This window comes from Hesperophylax consimilis, chromosome 18 (assembly GCF_061612785.1).
Source record: "Hesperophylax consimilis isolate HC1 chromosome 18, BYU_Hcon_1.0, whole genome shotgun sequence".
NCBI classification, from domain to species: Eukaryota; Metazoa; Arthropoda; class Insecta; order Trichoptera; family Limnephilidae; genus Hesperophylax; species Hesperophylax consimilis.
Genome location: NC_142853.1, coordinates 15,659,657 through 15,679,918, shown reverse-complemented (window position 1 = coordinate 15,679,918; position 20,262 = coordinate 15,659,657). Strand labels below are relative to the sequence as shown.

The 20,262-nt window shown below is 32.9% G+C and overlaps 1 protein-coding gene across 10 annotated transcripts in view; it reads right to left on the bottom strand.

The window, feature by feature from the left end:
* The window catches only part of LOC149415420 (uncharacterized protein CG43867), a 766,937-nt gene that overhangs the window by 91,828 nt on the left and 654,847 nt on the right, over positions 1 to 20,262 (bottom strand). For 8 of the 10 annotated variants that reach the window (XM_089642596.1, XM_089642600.1, XM_089642599.1 and 5 more), the window contains one exon: positions 19,334 to 19,396. In XM_089642596.1, the coding sequence (XP_089498722.1) occupies positions 19,334 to 19,396 (63 nt within the window). Of the gene's footprint in view, positions 1 to 10,045; positions 10,093 to 19,333; positions 19,397 to 20,262 lie in introns of those variants that run through there. The other 2 variants (XM_089642604.1, XM_089642605.1) reach the window with 1 other exon arrangement.

Sequence of the window (20,262 nt, the reverse complement as noted above, 5' to 3'; positions counted from 1 at the left end):
TATGGGAAAAGCGATCCCTCTTCCTCGGCCGGTAAGTGCAGACTGGAGGCGCTTGAACATCCAAGGGGACAAAGGACTCAACCGCACGAGTCAAACATATTAAATTACTGGCTCACACGAGTAGAAAAGAAAGAATCAATAAATCTGTATACTGAACGCACACCTTTGTTTGCGCAAACCTTTTTACAATAACGAACGCTGTCATTTAGTAACAGAATAACTGGAGGGGACGAAGTACTCGGTACTCACAGACTACGCAACATAACGTGGGCAAGTCCAGATCTGGAAGACGCAAGTAAAAAGGGGGTTGAAATACAATCTTTCAAAAGGGTATATTCAATCACATAATAACTAAAATATTGAAATATTATGAATGGTGAACTTTTTATTATATTTCAAGTTTTAGCAGAATTTTGTGTGGGGTAAAGAGATTCCAAAAGCTCTATAATATAATATTATTCCTCCAAGTTCTAGCATAGGACGTATTTTACAAGGAAAACTTCAGTACTGAGATCCGATATCATGGAGGTTGATCCACTACAAAGAGAGGGTCGAATCAGTATTTAAATTCGATGCATTTATTCATAAGAAACCGTAAATTTAACACATAAATTATTCGGAGCAATGACAGGAATGAAACCCAGGGATATAAACTTGATATACCAGACTAATGAGAAACTTCAGTAGGAAACCAGGGACATAAACATGATATACCAGACTAATGACAAACTTCAAGTAGGAATTATATAACAGTAACTTGTGAAAAGTAAAGAGAAAATGTATGGAAGTGAAAATATTCTGTAACACAAAAATCATTGATTTCCATTATAAACATAAATTAAGTACTCACTAGCTTTGTTACCCGACTTTGCCCGAGATTCAACACCATGTCGTAGATTTTTTTTATTAAATACAAATACCCATTACAAAACACCAGAACTCACGAAAATTCACTTTAAATTGTTCACTGAAAACAATTACGCTTACCAAAAGTTAAAAAATTGTGTAAATTTTATGATACCATAGGTGATTTGAGGGTTTTTGCTGTAGCCGAATCATTCTAGAAATCTTACAAATTGCAAGATTGGAATAAACAATGGAAAATTAATTGGTTTACACAAAAAATACATTGATGAAATTTATATTTACCTTTTGACTATTGTCCCCACCACCAAACTGAATAGCAATTATAACCATTAATTTATTAATTTGAAGCAATAATAATTTCAGGGGTTAGGTACGAAATGCACCCCTGTGATGTGATCGTTCGGTACTGGCATTTTCGTATGACTCAACGCAAACAGCAGGGGTGGAGTCGCCGCCAAACCCCGCAGACTTTTGTCTTTTTGGACTTTTGACTTTCAAAACTTTGTTACCAAGAGATAAAAGCCGAACACTTAAAAAATAAAAACTCAGTTTTATGACTCATAAATCGAAACGACAAGGAAAGCGATTTTGTTCGCTCTTTTTTAAAACATCACGTAAGTACATTTAATTTCGTCAAAGGACATTTTCTTATTCGATTTAACAGATAGAGAGGAGAATTTATTTACATAAAATTCAAATGAAATTTAATATTTCACACCAGCAAGTTTTCATTTTTCAAGATTTTTCAAGGTTTTATTTACTCCCCACTACAATGTGGGTCTCTTCAAGACCAGGACCAATCTATACTTAGCATGTCCTTTTGTATCGAGTTTTGATTTTGAAAATTAAACAAAAACGATAAAAAATAATAAACACTTGTTTTAACCAATTTGGTTAAAAAAACAAATCGACATGCATCATGAGCAATGCTCACGTCATCACGGTTTACTTGAATCAAAATTTCGAATACATACCGGGAGACTGAATAGAGTGGTGATTACAATGGGAATAAAATAAACAGAGGATCATTCGAAAAGGTTTTCTGAATGTCGATCAATATAATGATAACAATAATCTTAAAATAGAGGGTGTATCTAAAAAATCTAAAAAAGTAATTAAAAATATGTGTTTGTTTTATTTAATGAAAATTGTAAAACAAAATAAGTTTGATATATTTGAAAAAAATATTTACTTTCAGAAAATTTTTCTGTTAAAAAAAATGATTCTCCTAAATGCTAAATCGTATAAGTCTCTTTAGAGGAATATTTCGGATTAAAATCTTGGCGAGAGCAAATAAAATACCTTCTTGACGAATGAACATTTATAGCCTGACGTGTTTTAAATTTTATAAGTAAGGCCTTTAGTATACTAAACCTCGTTCCAGATAAGAGTGAAATATACTACCAATATCGAACTAGTGGGAGGCAACAATTCAGAATTGAAACTTAGCATCGCTTCAAATAGCTTTATGTATTTGAGATATGAATAGCCCAATACTTTCCAACCTTTTTCTTACAAATCTCCTTCTCTTCCCCGCAGTCTTTTCTCCCAATCTTTGGAATAATTTTGAACATAAGAGACGCGATAGTACTAGACGGGACTAAAAAAAATTAAACCCTAAAAACATGTTTTTTTTAAAAATTATAGTATATCTGTTTTAAAATATCTTTTTTGAATTTGAAAATCATTTGGTTTGATTCAGGATTGTACCTTCCTTTCCAGGGATTGGAGTCAACCGCGCTAACAACCTCGCCAAATGCCAACCGGTAGGACAGACATTTATTTCGCGTAGTAACTGCTGTAATGTTATCCAATTTCATTGACGTGTATGCGTGATAGAATGCATTGTCATGAAATTTTGAACCGGCTGGATTGATAACGAGTCTATCTGGCGAGTTTCAGCTCGATCGGTTATCGGGAAGTTGGTTAATTTCCGCTTCAAAGATTTGCATTCATTCATTCTCGAAAACAAAAGTTAAATTCATATATTATAATTTGGTTAATCAGTATTTACACATAATTCAAATTATTACAAAATAATCAAAACTGAACATAATAATGTCTATGCAACATTATCTAATTCTGAAAAGTGATATAAATTTTGTAATTTAATTAGGGAAATGGGTTCCGAAGTCCGGTTTTGTCAACGCACAGCGTGCATACGAAATTTATAGTTCAATTACAGAAAATGGCGCCACGGTCGGGGGAGCTTTCGCGCTGGATGCGATTACTTCCAACTTTCAAACCCAGTGAAGATGTGTAGCTTCATAACAACTTCATAAGCTTCACGTTCATAGCGCCAAACTTTGGGGGTTATTTTTAACGATAATCTGAGAAAACACTCGTAACTCATAACAAAGTTATAACTCATAAAAAGCAAAAAGTACCTATATTATCTATTTGTAATATGTCGATAAAATGTAGTGTACCTAAGCCTAGTTTCATTTTTAAATACATGTATTTGATTTTCTATTTTGTTTTTGAGGATTAATGAATGCAAATTTTGGAAGTGGAAATTAACTCACTTCCCGACATTCGATTGAGCTGAAACTCGGCAAATAGATTCGTTGTCGACGACAATGCACTGTGCACTCACACGCGTAATATTATAATATCTATCTGTGTCTGTGACCTGTGGCGAGGTCAGACGGGCGGCGTTTTTTTGAGTTTTATACAAATCTACAGTTTTATTCTGAGACTCATGAAATTATGCAGTTTTGACCTTGAACACAAGAGGAAGGTCATTGTTTCATTAGATTTCGAAAAACTTTGTGTAAAGAGCCTGTGACTTCAGCTAGTATCGTATTACTACTCGGTCATCATGGGGAGCATTCATTTCTATGTTCCCGATGGTTATCTCTGTCACTGACTACATAGACTATTCTATTTCCCAGCCTGCAGGACTAACTTGTCAAAGGTCATGCCTGTGGGGAGAGCCATCTTGCTATTGAACAGAATCATTTTGGATATCGACATTTTTAGCATCAATGAAGCTGGCTTTAAAATGCTAGCTCTATTATTACTAGTATAGTTGATATAACCACTGTTTATATTAATGTAAGAATTTTTATTACCAAATGTATTTTAAAAACTAAAACTAAAAAATTAAAATTTTTGTAATGTTTTTAAAATGAATAAACTGAATTGAATTGAATTACGAGAAATTAACTATATATTTTTTTAACGTACAACGAGTTCCAACTGCTCGGTTAACAATATTTATAAGCCGACGTAGTACAGTGGCTTAGTGCACCTGACTGGTTATCAGAAGGGTGCGGGTTCAATTCCAGTTGGCGACATTATTTTTACTCTTCTTTTAATCATTGCTCATAATAGTTTGTTATAATTTTTGATTTGCATGAAAACCTTGTCTTTTTATTTTTGTCTTATTACTTTTATAAGTGTATTTATTTTTTTAAGAAAGTTCAATTTTATAATTCAATTTAATTTAAAATTACAATAATGTAACAATATTGTTCTTTCTGAGCGGTAAATTCTAGCCAGGATGATATAATAACGTTTTTTCGCATATAAAGTACTTCTCAACCTTCCTCTTACACATCTAATTGGGATGCGATAGACTGATACTGGCTTCGTGGGATTGAGGATTCTTGGTCGGTATTCACATAAAAAAAGAAGAAATTTATGTCTCAAACAGCGAAAACACGAAGTTGACCTAATTTCTGAGAAATTTAATTACATTATCGTTGTGAAGATAAAAGGGACCATAAATTATGTAGAAAAAATAATGAAAAAAATATAAATCACAGTGAAAACGTACACTGTGATCAGAGAATTTCGCGCTTTAAAATATTGGGCGCAGTACACGCGGGAGAGCGAAGGAAAAAAAATAATATAAATGGCCGCCGGCCGCCGAGACAGAACGGCGAGACCATGGAAGAAAGAATGGGCGAGACGAACGACGAACAACGAACAAAGACAAACGAACCACGACATATCCACACGAAATAATACCCCGTCTTCTGGCAACGCATCAACACGGCTTGCCACTTCACTAAATCAATATTGGACGGAGATGATGAGAATCCAAGATGGGTTGGTTTATCCACTTTAGTGGATATGACGGCGCGTGCTGCGAACGGAATATGAAATGCTATATTACGAGTAGCTACATATGTCCACCAGACAAATATGGACCATTTACGTGCTGACGGGTGGTATCTGTATTAAAGCCACCAGATCACAAGAGATATTAAATTACACCAGTATGATTATTTTTTAATTAACGTTACAAATGACATATCATGAAAAATTTTCTATATTTTTTTAAACGAGCCTTTTTAGAAAGTTGCTAGTAACCCCTCGGGCCTAGATAAGATAATATGTTATAAAATATATTCCCACTTGACTTTCAGACTTTGATTTGGCAATTATGCAATTAAAAACATTCACATTTTTTTATGTAAACGATGGTTTTTTGTTGCAAACTGTATTTACTGCTATTAAACAAAAAAAGACATTTAATCAGACAAATGTATTGTAATGCTATTGAAACTTAACTTTTTCGTAAAGTAAAAAAATTGAAAAACTTTGACCAAGTTAGGCGGTTTTTCATTTTATAGATTTTTTTTTCAAATTATATGGGAGCGTCTATGGTAAACTTTTGAATGCAAAGAGATAGTTTGATGTTCTCCTTTCTATATCTGTTTTTTTTTAAAAATTATATGTCTGACCATAATGGAAAATGAGATAACGAGTTTTATTATAACGTTTTATTTGGTGACAGATATGGCACGTGTGGTGACAGATAGTGGCCCGAGTGTTTTTGAGTTTTATCGTGATTAATCTTTGGGTAATTATGACGTGTCGTACGTATAACCAAAAAACTATCACGATGGTACTTTTGGTCGTGAAAATCAAAAAGTCAAGATATAGGTGAACAAACAAAACACATATGCTTTATATAACCTTTTTAAAAAGTTTAGTTTAGTAAAAATATATAATAAACTTTTTTCAGCGTGATTGTGAAGGAATGCGTTGTGCAACATATGCAAGAATGCAATACATTTACAAAACAACAACAATGGGCATAACTATAAACATGGATAAAAAGACGGTTTACCTTTGAGGTGATTTTTCATAAAAACGGCGCTATACAAAATATCCAATTATAATCATAAATTAAATAACCTTAATAATAACAGAACAAAAATTCGCCAAGATTTAGAAGATAAATAAAAAAGTCTATCAACTTTGGTATTTATTTTCGTAAAGTTCGACAAAAATATTTTATTGTTAAGGTAGGCGACCCTATATGCATCATAGCTTGGCCTATTTCAGCATATCGCTCACCATACACTACAAATGGGAATGTATGGCGAGCGATATGCCGAAATAGGCAAGCTACGAAAATATAACGCGCTTATAGCACAGGGAAAATACAGAAAATATATAGTCACAGGGTTAATGGTTCGAAAGTTCTCACAGGCCAGGTAAAGGTGTTAAACGCATTTCTTTCCGAAGGGTTGCGTGAGAACTTTAAAGAGAGGAGAAGACGAAAAGAAAAATTAAGGAGAGTCGAAAACAGTAGGTATCTACCCTGTTAAAAAGTTGATTAATTTAGTGGGAACTTAAAAATCTATAACGAAAATCAATGATACATGTAGGGTAGACACAAATAAAAAGGCACCTTTACTTGTAGGTGCTTAGGGCAGGTAATAAAATAGGGGAAAGTAGCGCATATGGCATTTTTGGATTGAAGGATTGAGCTACAACGATACACTATTAATACAAAAACTACCGAGTGTTTCAGAATGATTACACTGAAAATAATTTTTAATAATGTTTTTTAATATCCATACTCGTTAGATTGACTTTTATCTCTGTACGTTTGGCTGTGAGGTCGTCTTCTACAACAACATTACATGTTTTTTACAAATGTATCACATTCATTAGCGTGCTGAACACAACTATAGGATTTTTGGAAAATACCGAAAATATAAGTCGCGAAAAGATTATATTTGCGGCCGGTCGAAAAGCTTGTGACGTCACCGCACATGCGCGGTGGTACTGCAGCACTGCCGTTCGAATTAAGAATTGAACTGAATCACAGATTAACGTCATGTTTGGAGATATCGAAAAAAAAACACTTTAAATAACATATTGTCATAAAAATAAAATAAAATAAATTAGGAGGCAAACTCATTGGAAAGGTTAGAGTGAAGAGGCCATGTTCTGCCATTGTAACGCAAATTAGAAGTTACTGAATGTATGTAAAAAAACGATAGTTCAACTGTTACTTTGTAACGGCCAAGAAAGCGGTTCGCGGCGCCCTCAAAACTTTTCAGTTAAATCATTACAATGGCTGTCTGGTAACAGATATTGTCGATCATATTTATTATTTAAATGTTGATATACATATTGAAAATACCTTTTTGAAATACGTTCAATTCTCACACGAGACCCTGAGGTTTAAAGAATAGGAGATATTTACAAACTAACTTAACAAAAAAATAGCGGTGGTAGATCTCTGGGTAGGACGCTCGACTAGCAGTCGAACGGACGCTCGATACTCAAAATGAGTAGGTACCTACCTACCGATTTACTCCCCTTTTCAACACAAATTACGCATAGAGAAAAGATCTGTACTAAGCGTTTACAGCTTCTTTGACGAAACCTTACAGGGAGAAAACGAATGAGTTAATAGGACATCGGAACACGTGGTCACAAAAATTCTAATAATGTCGCACTTCTTCGCTCAGCTGCATGAACTTGTTTTCGGTATATTCTGAATGGACTAATATTTTATAAAGAAATGGTTTGCAATCACGTTTTTAACAGGATTTTAAAAAACAGCCATACTCATTTTTCTTCGTGTTAAAATGTCGAAAATCTGAAATAAAATGAAGGTTTGATGCAAGATTTTATTGCGCCCCTAAAATAACCATAAGGATTAAAAAGCTGTTAACCCTTATCACCCTGTTCAAACTCCTATGAGACGTGACAACAGCTGGTAGTAGTAAGGGTTAGGTACCCGAGTAGTTGAATACATATTTAAAGCGACACGCAAAGGGTTGGAATGCATACGTGCGGATATAACGCATACATAATGAATGATAGTGTGTGGTAGGATTGCGAGTGATTGTGATGTAATATTTTTGATTGATTTGCAACTGACTTTTTTTCCAGTTACTTTATAATAATATTAAAAAAATATATATCACCAGTTTAGAAACTGTAAAATTATGATTTTAAAAGCTTTGTTTCACCAAATTGTTTTTAACTGGTTTCACCCAGATATTGGCATCTTCAGATTGATTTCCAACGATTTTAACAGGAAAAAGCCAGTTATAAAGATTTTTTCCAGGATTCATAAAAAAAATAATAGGAATTATTTGAAATGCATCAATGTTTGGTCTCAGCGTAATTTCCACCGGGAGATATTGAACTTGAAAATAAACTACTATTATATTATAAACCTGGATTATAAATCAGGATAGATTGAAGATTCATCATAAAAAATTTTTAAGTTTGGTAAAGAGTATATATATTTTTTGATGTGGCGGAAAATCTATCTTCTGAGTAAAATGCGTATACCACTGTGCTACGGTGGCCGCCACAGGAAGATCTTTAATATGTTTAAAGTAGTATTTTCAGATCGCCCTGGTGAAAGAACATAATTTAGAATCGAAACGTAGTTCACCCACCTTCCTTTTTCCTCACCTCCTTCCTCTCCCCACTACTTTCAGCCTCACAACGTACGGTACGTTATTTATTTATTTATTTATATAATTTGTACATTTATTAATAACAATTACAGGTAATATAGCCTAAGACGTAATAATTGTACCATTTATGCAGTGTATGTGCAATGCCAAAAATCTCGCAAATGCGCTATAGGACGCAAAAAAAATCTATTTTTTATCTACCGCATTCAAAAAGCACGTAGCTCTCCCCACAGGTGAGTTCATAAATAAATTAGTGCGGCTTGCTCTACTATATAGAAGATTGTGATGACGTCCTCGAGAGTGAGACTCTGGTACAAAAAAATTTAATTGGGCCAGTATCTCATTATTAGATAAGTGACCGTTTATTAGTTGGAAAAAATATTTAAGCAAAGCAATACCTCTACGTGTCTCTAGGGAGTGGTTATTGGTCATGCCTAATATATAAATCGATATAGTTATGTTATAGTTATGGCTTCAGACAGTTAGGAGCAGTTCACCGAATTTAATATGAGTACTGCGACTCTTGTGCGGTATTCATATAAAAAAATATATACAAAATTCAGATACTTCCCCCCGTCTTAATCTTCACGTCTCCTTTTCCTCCCCACTACCTTCAGTTTACTTCAACACACACATTGGGGATGCCATAGTCCCACTGGTCTCTGACGATTGGGAATAGTTGGGACTCTTGTGTGGTATTTACAAACAAAATGAATAATTGTAATATTACCTCACAGTTCTTTTAATTTAGATGCGAGACAGGAAATCATAAAGAACGAAAGTTTATTGTTCTGGGAACTGCAAGCGGAATAATTTTAGCGATCGTTGGTCTTGGCTAAAGCAAATCAGTTCTCAGAAATGCTAGTAGATACAAGTCAAACCAAAAAGCGAATATTTAATATACCTACTTACTGCTAAAATAAACTTTTAAGTAAACATAAACGTGAAATTAAATAAACAAACATTCATTAATAGCATCATTGCGTGGCGAGTATCCAGCAGGCAATAATTTAACACCAAGTCGAATATACATTATACGCAAAAGAACGAGACGTCATTAACAGTCATTTTGTTTACAGACAAGATCATTATTTTCTTCAAACATATTATACATATTATGTATTAGCATTATATTTATAAATAATAATGGACATTTCTAAGCATTTGTTGACATGTTTTCACCTTGGAAATTTTATTTCCAGGGTGGTTTAAAATAAACAAAACATGATAAATGTGACATCCAAAAAAGCGGGAAAGCGACGCCATCTTTCTTGAAAGCACGAAGAGAATTTTCCTCAGAAGTGTATGGACAATAGCATTTGTGGCGTCGAAAACGGGAACCACAATGAAAACACTACGGAAAACATTGCGAAATTTTCATAGTTAGTAAGTTCCGTAGTTCAAGTTTACTCCGCTGCGAAATGCACGGGAAATGAGCAGAGTTTCCCGTGCTTCACGTAATTTAGTAACACAATGTGGGGTGTACTTACGGTTGGTCGCTACGTGGCGGCAGCACAGTCTCGCCGCTCGAGCGTCGTTAGTTTGTATTTCAGCCGCCAGGGCTTCTCCGGTTCCTTGTCAGACATTGACACGGACGGAACGAGACAAAAATCGAAAAGGAACAATGCCATTCAACGCATTCAATGTCGTTATTTTCTTTTTCCTTATCACAGAGAGTCAACGGTGTCAACTAGATGTTGTCGAACAATGAGCAGTCTCAATTATGCAAGCATTTGCCATTTGTACGGCAGTAAGCGCAAAAATATAGCAATTTGCCTTCCGTTATTATTGTTCTGAGAGGAGTTCTGTAAAAACACAATATTTTGATTTGTGTTAAATAAATATCATCACAACACTTGACTATTGAAATAATAAAGAAATTTGGATTAAAAGCTTATCATGAAACCACAAAATCAAAGAATTAAGAAAGCGTTAGTGAAGAGATGTTGAAAATATGACAACACGTTTCCAAATAACAAAGCATTATTTAAAATAAATGCCAAGTTGTGTATTTTGCATAGAAATCGCAGCACTTAAACATGTGCATCAAGAAATATATGTGAATGTGATATTGTGGCATTAAAATTGACAGATATTGGAAAAACTAACTGTAGGAGAGTATAAGAGCAAAGGAACTCGGACGTTAGTTGGCAATCGTGGTAAATAATTGAAGAAGGCTTATCGATCAAACACACGCACCAACAGACGGAAACTCGACGCACAGACACTAAACAATAACAGTAATGCAGATTATTCGTTGTCGGAAAGGAATTAAGTTCGATGTCGGGCGGCCTTACGGGGAATTACGAACGGTATAGGCGTCCAAAAAGAAATTCCACTCAAGTCGGTGGTATACAGAGTGAGGGTAGTTATGTATATGGAAGCGCGTGGCTGGACGGTTTAGGGGTGAAATTCGCCCTCGTTTCGTAACTGCGCATGCTTGTGGAAAATGGCTGACATTGTCAGGGGTAGGAGGCCTCTTTCGTCTCTACAGCTGTTTATACTACCCCTACATCCACTTAGTACTACTTTACGCTACGCGAAGGGAGTAAAATACAATAAAAACCACGAAAGAAGCATTAAAAATTAAATGGCCATAAAATCACATATTTTAACATTATTAAATTTATTATTTGCATTAATTGAACCGGAATTTGAAAGGTCCTTGACCTAGGGTTCAAAAGTGCACATATATTTCGACTGTTCCAACGAACAATGTCGGATATGAAAATTGATAGATTTATTTTAGAGCTCTATAAAGCATAACATCTACATATTTGATGCTTCGTGTCTACGTATTAATTATTCATGAGAACTATAAATATAGCGTTATTTTGTTATTTTGCAAAAAAACAGATTTTATTTATCGGAAAAATATATAATGGCATCTCGAACAAATCAGAACACTTTTGAAAGGAGAAAAGTTAGGTTCTCCATCTCTTTCCTCTACTCTCTGCTTCACAAAATACCCCAATTGGGGATGCCATAGTCTAGCTGGCTTTAGACGATTTGATGCAGTTGAGACTCTTATGAGGTATTCATAAAAATCAAAATTTAAAAAAAAGTTAGGTTAAGTTTTTAATCTAGTTTTTTTTTTCATCATAACTTTGTATCACTTTTAAAAAGTGTTCTGAATTGTCATCGCACCCCTTTATAATGCAGAGTTGCCAATTCGCACATCGAAAGTCGATTTCTATGAAATATATATGGAATATAATATATTTTATGTATCGCCATGATTATAAAATAAAATTAATGAAAATGTTCAAAAATTAACAGCACTATTAATTACCGAACATTCATAAAGTATTGGAACAGTAATTTTTATTATCTTCCAAAAATAAATGGAATAAAACAGGATTTGAACTTTCGGTTATTAGGCTGTTTTAAAGGTTTAAAGTTTTTTTAAGGGTTCTCAAGTTAGAAAAATAAACCTATTCAAAACAAATGACTGTCCGACAAATACACAAATTACAACCCGAAAGCCTATTGCGATGACGCAATAACCGCATTCAGCACAAGTACAGAACATCATAACCAGTCGTTATTGGTCGTTATAATGTTAATCGTTTTATTATTATACTTTTATTAAATGTGAATACTACGTTACCTCACAAAATTTTTTCACAAAAACGGTATATATTATTAGCCATCGACACTTGTTTTTCTGACCGAGATTTGAATAGAAATATGTAAAACAAAAAAATGATGACTTGTTTTTATATGGGATAGTTGAATAGATTTTAAAAACGCCACAACGGAAATTACGCTGTGAGCTGAAGAACGTGGCATTGATCAAAATATTCCAGACAGAAATTTCATGAAGCCATGGCTCACATTGTGACGTAGCAGAGGAAGATGCCGAATCAAATATCTTCGAAACCTACTTGACTGATATAAGGGCAGTCCCGGGGTGCAGTCTGCAAGGTGAATACGCGTTGATGATAGCGAGTCTCCGATAAGACGGAACGAGAAAAATAAAAAAAGAAGTGAGACGTGCGATAGCTTTTTAACATTATAGTTAAGATTGCGTAAAATTTTAGTAAAAAAAATTATAGAGTTTTTTTATTCGTGTTCTAAAGAAAGTCAAAGTCGAAAAAAAAATTGTTAAGTTTTGATATAAATATTTAACCCGCAATAAAGTTACAAGCCAGAATCGCATGTAGTAATGCGGATCGATGGAGTCTTTCGAAGTGTGCAGGGAGTAGGTTGTAGGGTAGCAGGGAGAGGGATGAATGCATCTCAGTCCCCCTAAATGAGCGGTTAGGATGCTGAAAGGGGATGAAACTAGTGTGACCATTCTACTTTAAATATGGTACACTTTTAATTATTAATGGGGTACCTAATTGTTTAAATAACTGAGGAAGATAACGTCTACAACTCTCAATGAAAATATGAAAGAGATAAAGACATACATACAGAGAAAAAAGGTAACATGTCGCAATTGGGACTCGAACCCAGATCCTCCAGTTTTATCGGGACTGGCGTCTCTACAAATTGAGGCATAGCCACGTAATTAAATTCTGTCAATTAATTTTCGAATTGGAAAACATTAAAAAATAATGCTAATTTGTTCACAATATCGTTGTTGGTTTTAAGACGTCAATTGAATTTTTAATTAGAACTTCTTTCTTACACCTACGTAAGTAAATAAATATTCGGCATCCTTAAATCTTCAACGTTAATTAAACCTGTAAAAATGTTTTGTATGTCATGAAATTTTAGATATATTTTTTAGGAGAAGCTTCAGATAGTCAGATTAGTTGCCGTCGGGTAAGACTCAGATGCTCCTCTCAGAGATCAGGCTAGTATGATGCAGGTATTATGGTGACAGCTTATTTAGTGCCATTTACCATCCGTGCTGATACTGTGAAGAGTGCGACGCATGACCTAAGTAAGTGCAGGCAAGTATCAAGCAATAGTTGATCATTAATACAAAGGCCCGAAATATTATTACGGTCACAATTGATTTCGTTTGCCTTTTTGACTGCTGAGTTTCAACACACTCTTCGAAATATTTATTCTCATGAAAAAAATGGAAACAAATATTTTGAGTTTGACTACCTAAACACTTTACCCTTAAAATAACCAAGAACACCAACAAAAGAAACGTGTACCAAAAAGCGAGTATATAAAATAGTAAATCCGCATCGCAAATAAAGAAGTATTTATAACTGATAAAATGATGCTTGAACTTAAAAAATGTAAACTAAAGCCAAATTGAGTAAATTTACTAATACCAATTTACGCAATTTAATTTAATCAATACAATGAAAGATTATTCAAAATAAAAAAAATTTAAGCAGATTTTTTACTAGATTAGATTTTGCAAAAAAACGGCGCTATAAAAATCATCCAAATATTATTATAAATAGAATCATATTTTGATAAAAAATTACTGCTTGTGAGAAAACGGAATTATTATCAGGTACTTTATTTGACTAACGTAAAGATACATATATAGGTAACGTTTAAGTTTAGTTGTGGTGCCAAATTTTGGGTTGAAATATTAATTTTTTGGATTATTTTTTAATCCATTTGGTAGCAATTAAACATAAGCCAAAAACAAGCAAAATATGGAAACAAACAATAATAATTGGATAATTTTAATAACGCCGTTTTTTGTAAAAAATCGCCCCAAGTGCGCTGTAATAATAAACAATATAGGGCTTTGTTACATATTTTAAGAGTTAAGAGTATATATCCAAGCACGATTGAATACAGAATCAGTGCTAGAGTGATTGCCACAAAAACTTATTCCGTACATAAAATTCCGTAGAGAAAAAACTAATCTGCGGAATGAAATTAGCGGTGTTAAACCAGAAATTCTAGGTGAAAAAAAGCAGCGAAAATTTGGTGGTCCTCTGAGTAAGTCACAATAAGACATTTTAACTGAAGTGTTTCTGTGAAAATAATGTAATAAGGTAATTACAAAAAAATCTAGTGGTACCATGTATTAGGTAGCCAGCTGTTTTGAACACCCCTTGCAACATCTATTCAAATGAACACTAGGTAAAACAGCATTTACTGTTGCAATAAGTAGTTTAGTTCAGAGACTACAAAATCATTATAGAAACGTCTTCAAAGTGAACGGTGTACATCCCAAAGTTTTTTAGGGAATGGACACCCTCTCCAAGTTTATAATCACGGACCCTTTCCTAAGTTGAATAAGAAATTGAAGGGGGGTTGAAAAATCAATGAATGAAACACTTGTAAATCTAATGCCGTGCACACCGCTTATTCTTGCAGATACACGACACGCTATGCTGTGGGAACATCATAATATTCAAATTAAATTAAGGTAATACCTTTTACTTTATTACTTCGTTAACGACAGCGAAAACATTAGAATATAACCCACCAGCAATAATGATAAGAAAAATTTTCGTAGAAGGCATTGAGGGGTTGTATGTATCAGTGATGCAATGCATTAAAGCCTGATAGAAAAAAATTAACATGAAAATATAATATTGCTACTGAGCAAATTGTAATTAAATTTTGTTTGAACCTTCAATTAGTTCCATAAATTCCATACAAACACTGATTACTATTAAGGAGGTATTAAAATCCTAACATAATGCAATCAACATTTATTAAAAATATAAAGATTTAAACTGTTTTATTATAAAGTCCAAAATGTTTCAAGCCCTGTACAAACAGTATACAATAGATATTATATTATGTGAGTATCGCCCTAGTTACAAATCAGAGCGCGATTGCATGGCTTCTTGAAATGGCTTTAGCTACGTTTATTTAATAGTATGCGCCCTACTTCGCTTTTCTTCCTTTCCCCCTTATTTATAGAACAGTCACTTTTGGGAGTACCATGCCCCCCCCTAAACATGGTATCTCATGTGTTGGAAAAATGACAGTAAATAAAATCTCCAAGCAACAAAAAAAATCGATCTCTTCTGCGATTCAAAACAAAACAAAAATAAGGGTTCGAAAAAGTCGCGAGGGTTGTGACACAAAAACACAAATGCGAGTTTATGTTTTGAATCCGACATGGTCACGTGGTAGTTATCGATCCCAGCTTAGCAACTTAGCAGTTCGTATAATATATCAGCGTGACGAAAACGTTGGCACAGCACCACTAGTACCTATTAGCTGACAGGGGATGGATACTGGATAGGGGTGGATACCCTCTCAACTCCCAACCATCGCATAACTAGATCGCTTTGGCCGGCGCATTAAAGAAGTTTTTCCCCAAAATTCATAGGACAAGGCGAATATATTTTTTAAATGATTTACCAACTTAGTAGCTAACTAATTGACTCATCTGGATTTCATCTGTCTGTAAATTATTTTGTGTATTTCGTATCCGGTCAATCCTGTCAAGATGGTAGCCGTGTGTTATAGTACCTTTTTATCCCGCCAGAGTACAACATTACGCGATTTCTCTTATTTATAGAACTAGTAGTTTAGTAACTTACTAAATTAGTAACATACGTAGGTACTAACTAAGCAACTATTTTTATTATAAATGACGAATTTGATGAATTGTTCAAATTCTCCGAAACAACCCGTCCTTAATAATTAATATTCTAATTAAATAGGAAATTAATTTATTAGCAAAGTAATTTACGAATTTCGTAATTTACTAACTCAGTTAATTACTGATTTGGTAAATTACTAATTCAGGTTAAAACCGATTTGGTAAGTTGGCTAAATAACTAACTAAGCACAATGTTAAATAAGTAAATTACTATCACTATATTTATCAGAAACTAATTAAGGTAGTAAATAAAACATTTTAAACATCAGTCATTTATAAGTTAAAAATTACACTAATTTATTCGGTAGATACTAATTTATACAAATTAATTTTTTATTTTTTTAATTTCTAGACTAGTTTCTTATTTTGGTGAATCATTTAAATTACCAGACTATTTATTTAATTAACTCGCAAGTTTTACCTAATGTTGGTTTTAAAAATGTTTCCTGTTAATTATAGACCAAGGGTTAGTCTGGCTAAATTTATATATTTTGGATTTGTATAAATCAGTTTAATTGTTTATAGATAATAATTATTAAATTGAAAAAATAAATAACATGCACGTATTTGTTAAAAAACGAGGATTTAGAGAAGAGCTTAATTGACACCTAAAATTTGAGAGTTTTTAATAAAAAATGTTTATAAACTAATAACGATATTATTTTTTCAGATTTTTGGTAGAATTCTTTGTTTAGTCAAGTTCTCTGGCTCTCTGTGGGAAAATAAATCATTAAAAAGAGCTCCTGCCACCTGCCGCCCCACCGCCCACTGGGGTCCACTTCCCCGGGAACAAATTGAGGATGTTGTGTAAGCCTAGCTGCAAATGAGACGCCGAACAATAGATATTGCAGGATTCAGCCCACCCTATTATTTATATCAATATTATATTGATGAAATAAAAACAAAAAGCTTTCCAAAAATGTTTTTTTATAAATTCCTAAATGGATTTGTTAAATTAATGTACCAACATAAAACGGTTCCATGATAACTAAACACAGTGACAATTCAACGCACTTTTAAAAAGTGAAATAAAGTCATTATAAACGATGAAATTTTTTTTAACCTAACCTAACCTAACCTAATCTACGTAACCCAGTTAATAAAGTTTTTGTTTCATCACTTTTCATGACTTTATATAACTTTTTAAAGATGTGATGAATTATCATTGTGATGATTTATCCGGTCACCCATAAAACATTACGAAGAAAGAAATATCGTTGTTATAATTTGTTGAAATATCGTTTATATTGAAAGAATTTTTCTATACATTTTTATTTCCTTTTTATAACAGCAGTAGTTACTACCCGGCTTTGCCGTAGTTTCAATAATCATTTTCCTTCACTATTAATATAATTTTTTTTCAATATAATAAAACAATATTTGAATCAACTTTAAATTACCTCAGGTTTTCCCAGTGAGGTGTTTATAAAGCATATTATTTTCCATTCATACCGTCTCAAACGTACCTTATACTCCACATTATAAAAAACCATGCAATGAATGATTATAATATTACAAAAATGTAGTATGTAACCATGTATGTAAAATGTTTTCTGCATAATGCATACAAATAAAATAAACAAGTTTGGAACAATTAATTGAACTGCGTATCTAATTTTACGACAGTTAAAATGGGTACTTCATTAAGTAGAAATTTTAGACAAAAAGTTAATGTCCCGATCTTGCCCAGGCTTTACACATAGTTTTGCAAATCAGAAGTATGAAAAGTCTGCTTTAAATTATGGGAAAAGGAGGTTTTCCTAAATCTCGTGTAGACAGTAACCTTTCTCCTGCTCTAATCAATTAACTAATAAAACTGTACATCTGATTAAAAAATCATCCAAATAACCCACACCGGGACACTCTTTTTTATATAAACAGACAGATTATATTACGTAGCCTAGACGTCCATATTGTCTATGTCTATGTCTATCCTCATTCAGACGTGACGGATTAATGATGGAAAAACAATGATACATTATCATTGGAGCGGTTGGCCGATTTAAATAATTGCCAGAGACCGATTATTGGGTATCGTATTATTATTATTGTCACTTTATTATTATGATTAAAATAACAAACAGTACTTGTAGTTATACTCCTGACCCTGCGTTTCCAAAACGTCTACGAAACTCGTGGCAGAGCGCTAAGTTCCTTGGTTTAGAACCACAGGTCAAAAAGTAAAAAAAAACACAATGTTTAATTTTATTTAAGAAAATCATAACATCTTTATATATATTTCGCTACTTGCTATGGCTAGCTTGCTCCGTGCTGTAGGAAGTAGTCTACGACTTCATTTTGAGTACGATGAAAAAAAAGTGATTATTACTATTATTTATTTTTATTCATTTATTTATTTGTTAAGACATACACAGTACAATAAGATACAGTTAGATATTTTTAGTTATAACATAGTTGTATTACCTATTACGTATGTCCATAAAATATCATTACGTAATTTCGCCTGAGATTGTTATAAAAGGAAGGAAGTGTGTGGATAGATAATAATAAATGAATTAAATATAACAATAAAAACAATACACGAATCAGGTTGAATAAATTTAAAATAATGGACGTAAATAATAAATTCTAACGATTTAAGGTAGTTTTTAGAAAAAAATGTTAATTTTTGTATGGGAAAATAAATATTCTTTTGTGGAAAAATTTTTAGTAAGGGAAAAAAGTTGAAGTTTTTAATAAAAGTTATTCATTTTTACTTCTACCATCATGTAGAATCACCACCCGAAGTTAGTGCACTTTAACACCGAACACCTTGTATAATTAATTGGAATATAATAGAGGAAAAAATAAGTATGAAAAATTATTAATTTTTGTTTTAAAATAAATTAAAATATTACGTTACTTTTATGAGTCCTGCTACAATGGAGATACTTTTACTATCGCCCTGGCGAGAAAACACTATTTACAATTAAAAAAAACGTTACTTAAATGGCTGTTTTTAATGACTATATATGAAAAGCTAGGTAGGTACTTCCCAATAAAGGTAGGGATTTTCGCAACTCTTGAAAGAGATAAAACTTCCAAAATCTACGTGAAATAACATTGGAGAGCATTGAATCTTGAAAAAACTACTATAATAAAACAAACAGCTTTTGAATGACTCTAATAAGTATTATTTTGAAAATCCACACTTGAAAATATTATGGATACATCGATTATAGACGAAAAATTAACGAATCGTCACAATTATCACAACTTTTGTAGATATCGAAGCCACATAGATGAATTAAAAAATATAAATGATTTGGTAAAAAATATTTACCTTATCTTCTGCCTCTTCCGCGCGTCCCTCGGCCTCCACCACCCGCTGCTCAAGTTCCGAAAGCTGAAAAAAGAAAAAGAAAACATTAATAAAAGAAAAAGAAAATCAATCCGTCAAAAACAAAGTTTTTTTTACTATAATACATCTATTTCGTTCATCTATTTTTGTAATACATATATCTATTTAATTTTTTTTTTGGTTTGACTAAAGATTGCACTTTCCTCCCTAGGGACTGAAGTCAACACCACTAACACCTTGAGTCTAAGTCAAATCCTTGTTGAATAGTTTCGACATTTATTTCTAAAGTAAATTTCTATTTATTAAATATAATGTCATCAAATTTCAGAAATGCGCGCATGTGTATGCATGAGTCAAACGATATAATGCATTGTAACCGACAAAGAGTGTATCTGCCGAGTTTCAGTGCGATCAGATATCGGGAAGTGTGTTAATTTCCGCTTTTAAGATTCATTTTCATCCATTCATTCAATCAAGAGAATAAAATCGAAATTTAAATAGATGTATTTAAAAACCAAAATAATAGATTTCTGCTTAAAAATACTGAATCAAACTTCATTGTCCAAGTTAAAATATCTATTTCCCTTGCTGCCGATAATAACTAGCAGTGCCATCTTGCGGCAAACGCGAAAGCGGGAAAGCTCTGCAAGCGGCCACTTAAAGCTTTCAGGTTGAGCTTTCAGCAAACTTTTAGGAATAGTCCACAGATGGCAGTGCAAGGATAAAATACAATGGATTTTTAAGGTTACAATTTAGTATGATAGGGTTTTTGGCTGTAACATACACGTACAATAAAACCATGGTTGTTGAACTGTAAAAGTAAAATTATGTGTATCAAAAAATTTAGATGATTAATTTATTTAAAAAGTAATTACCTAAATAAACATAAAATGATGATATAAAAATCTATT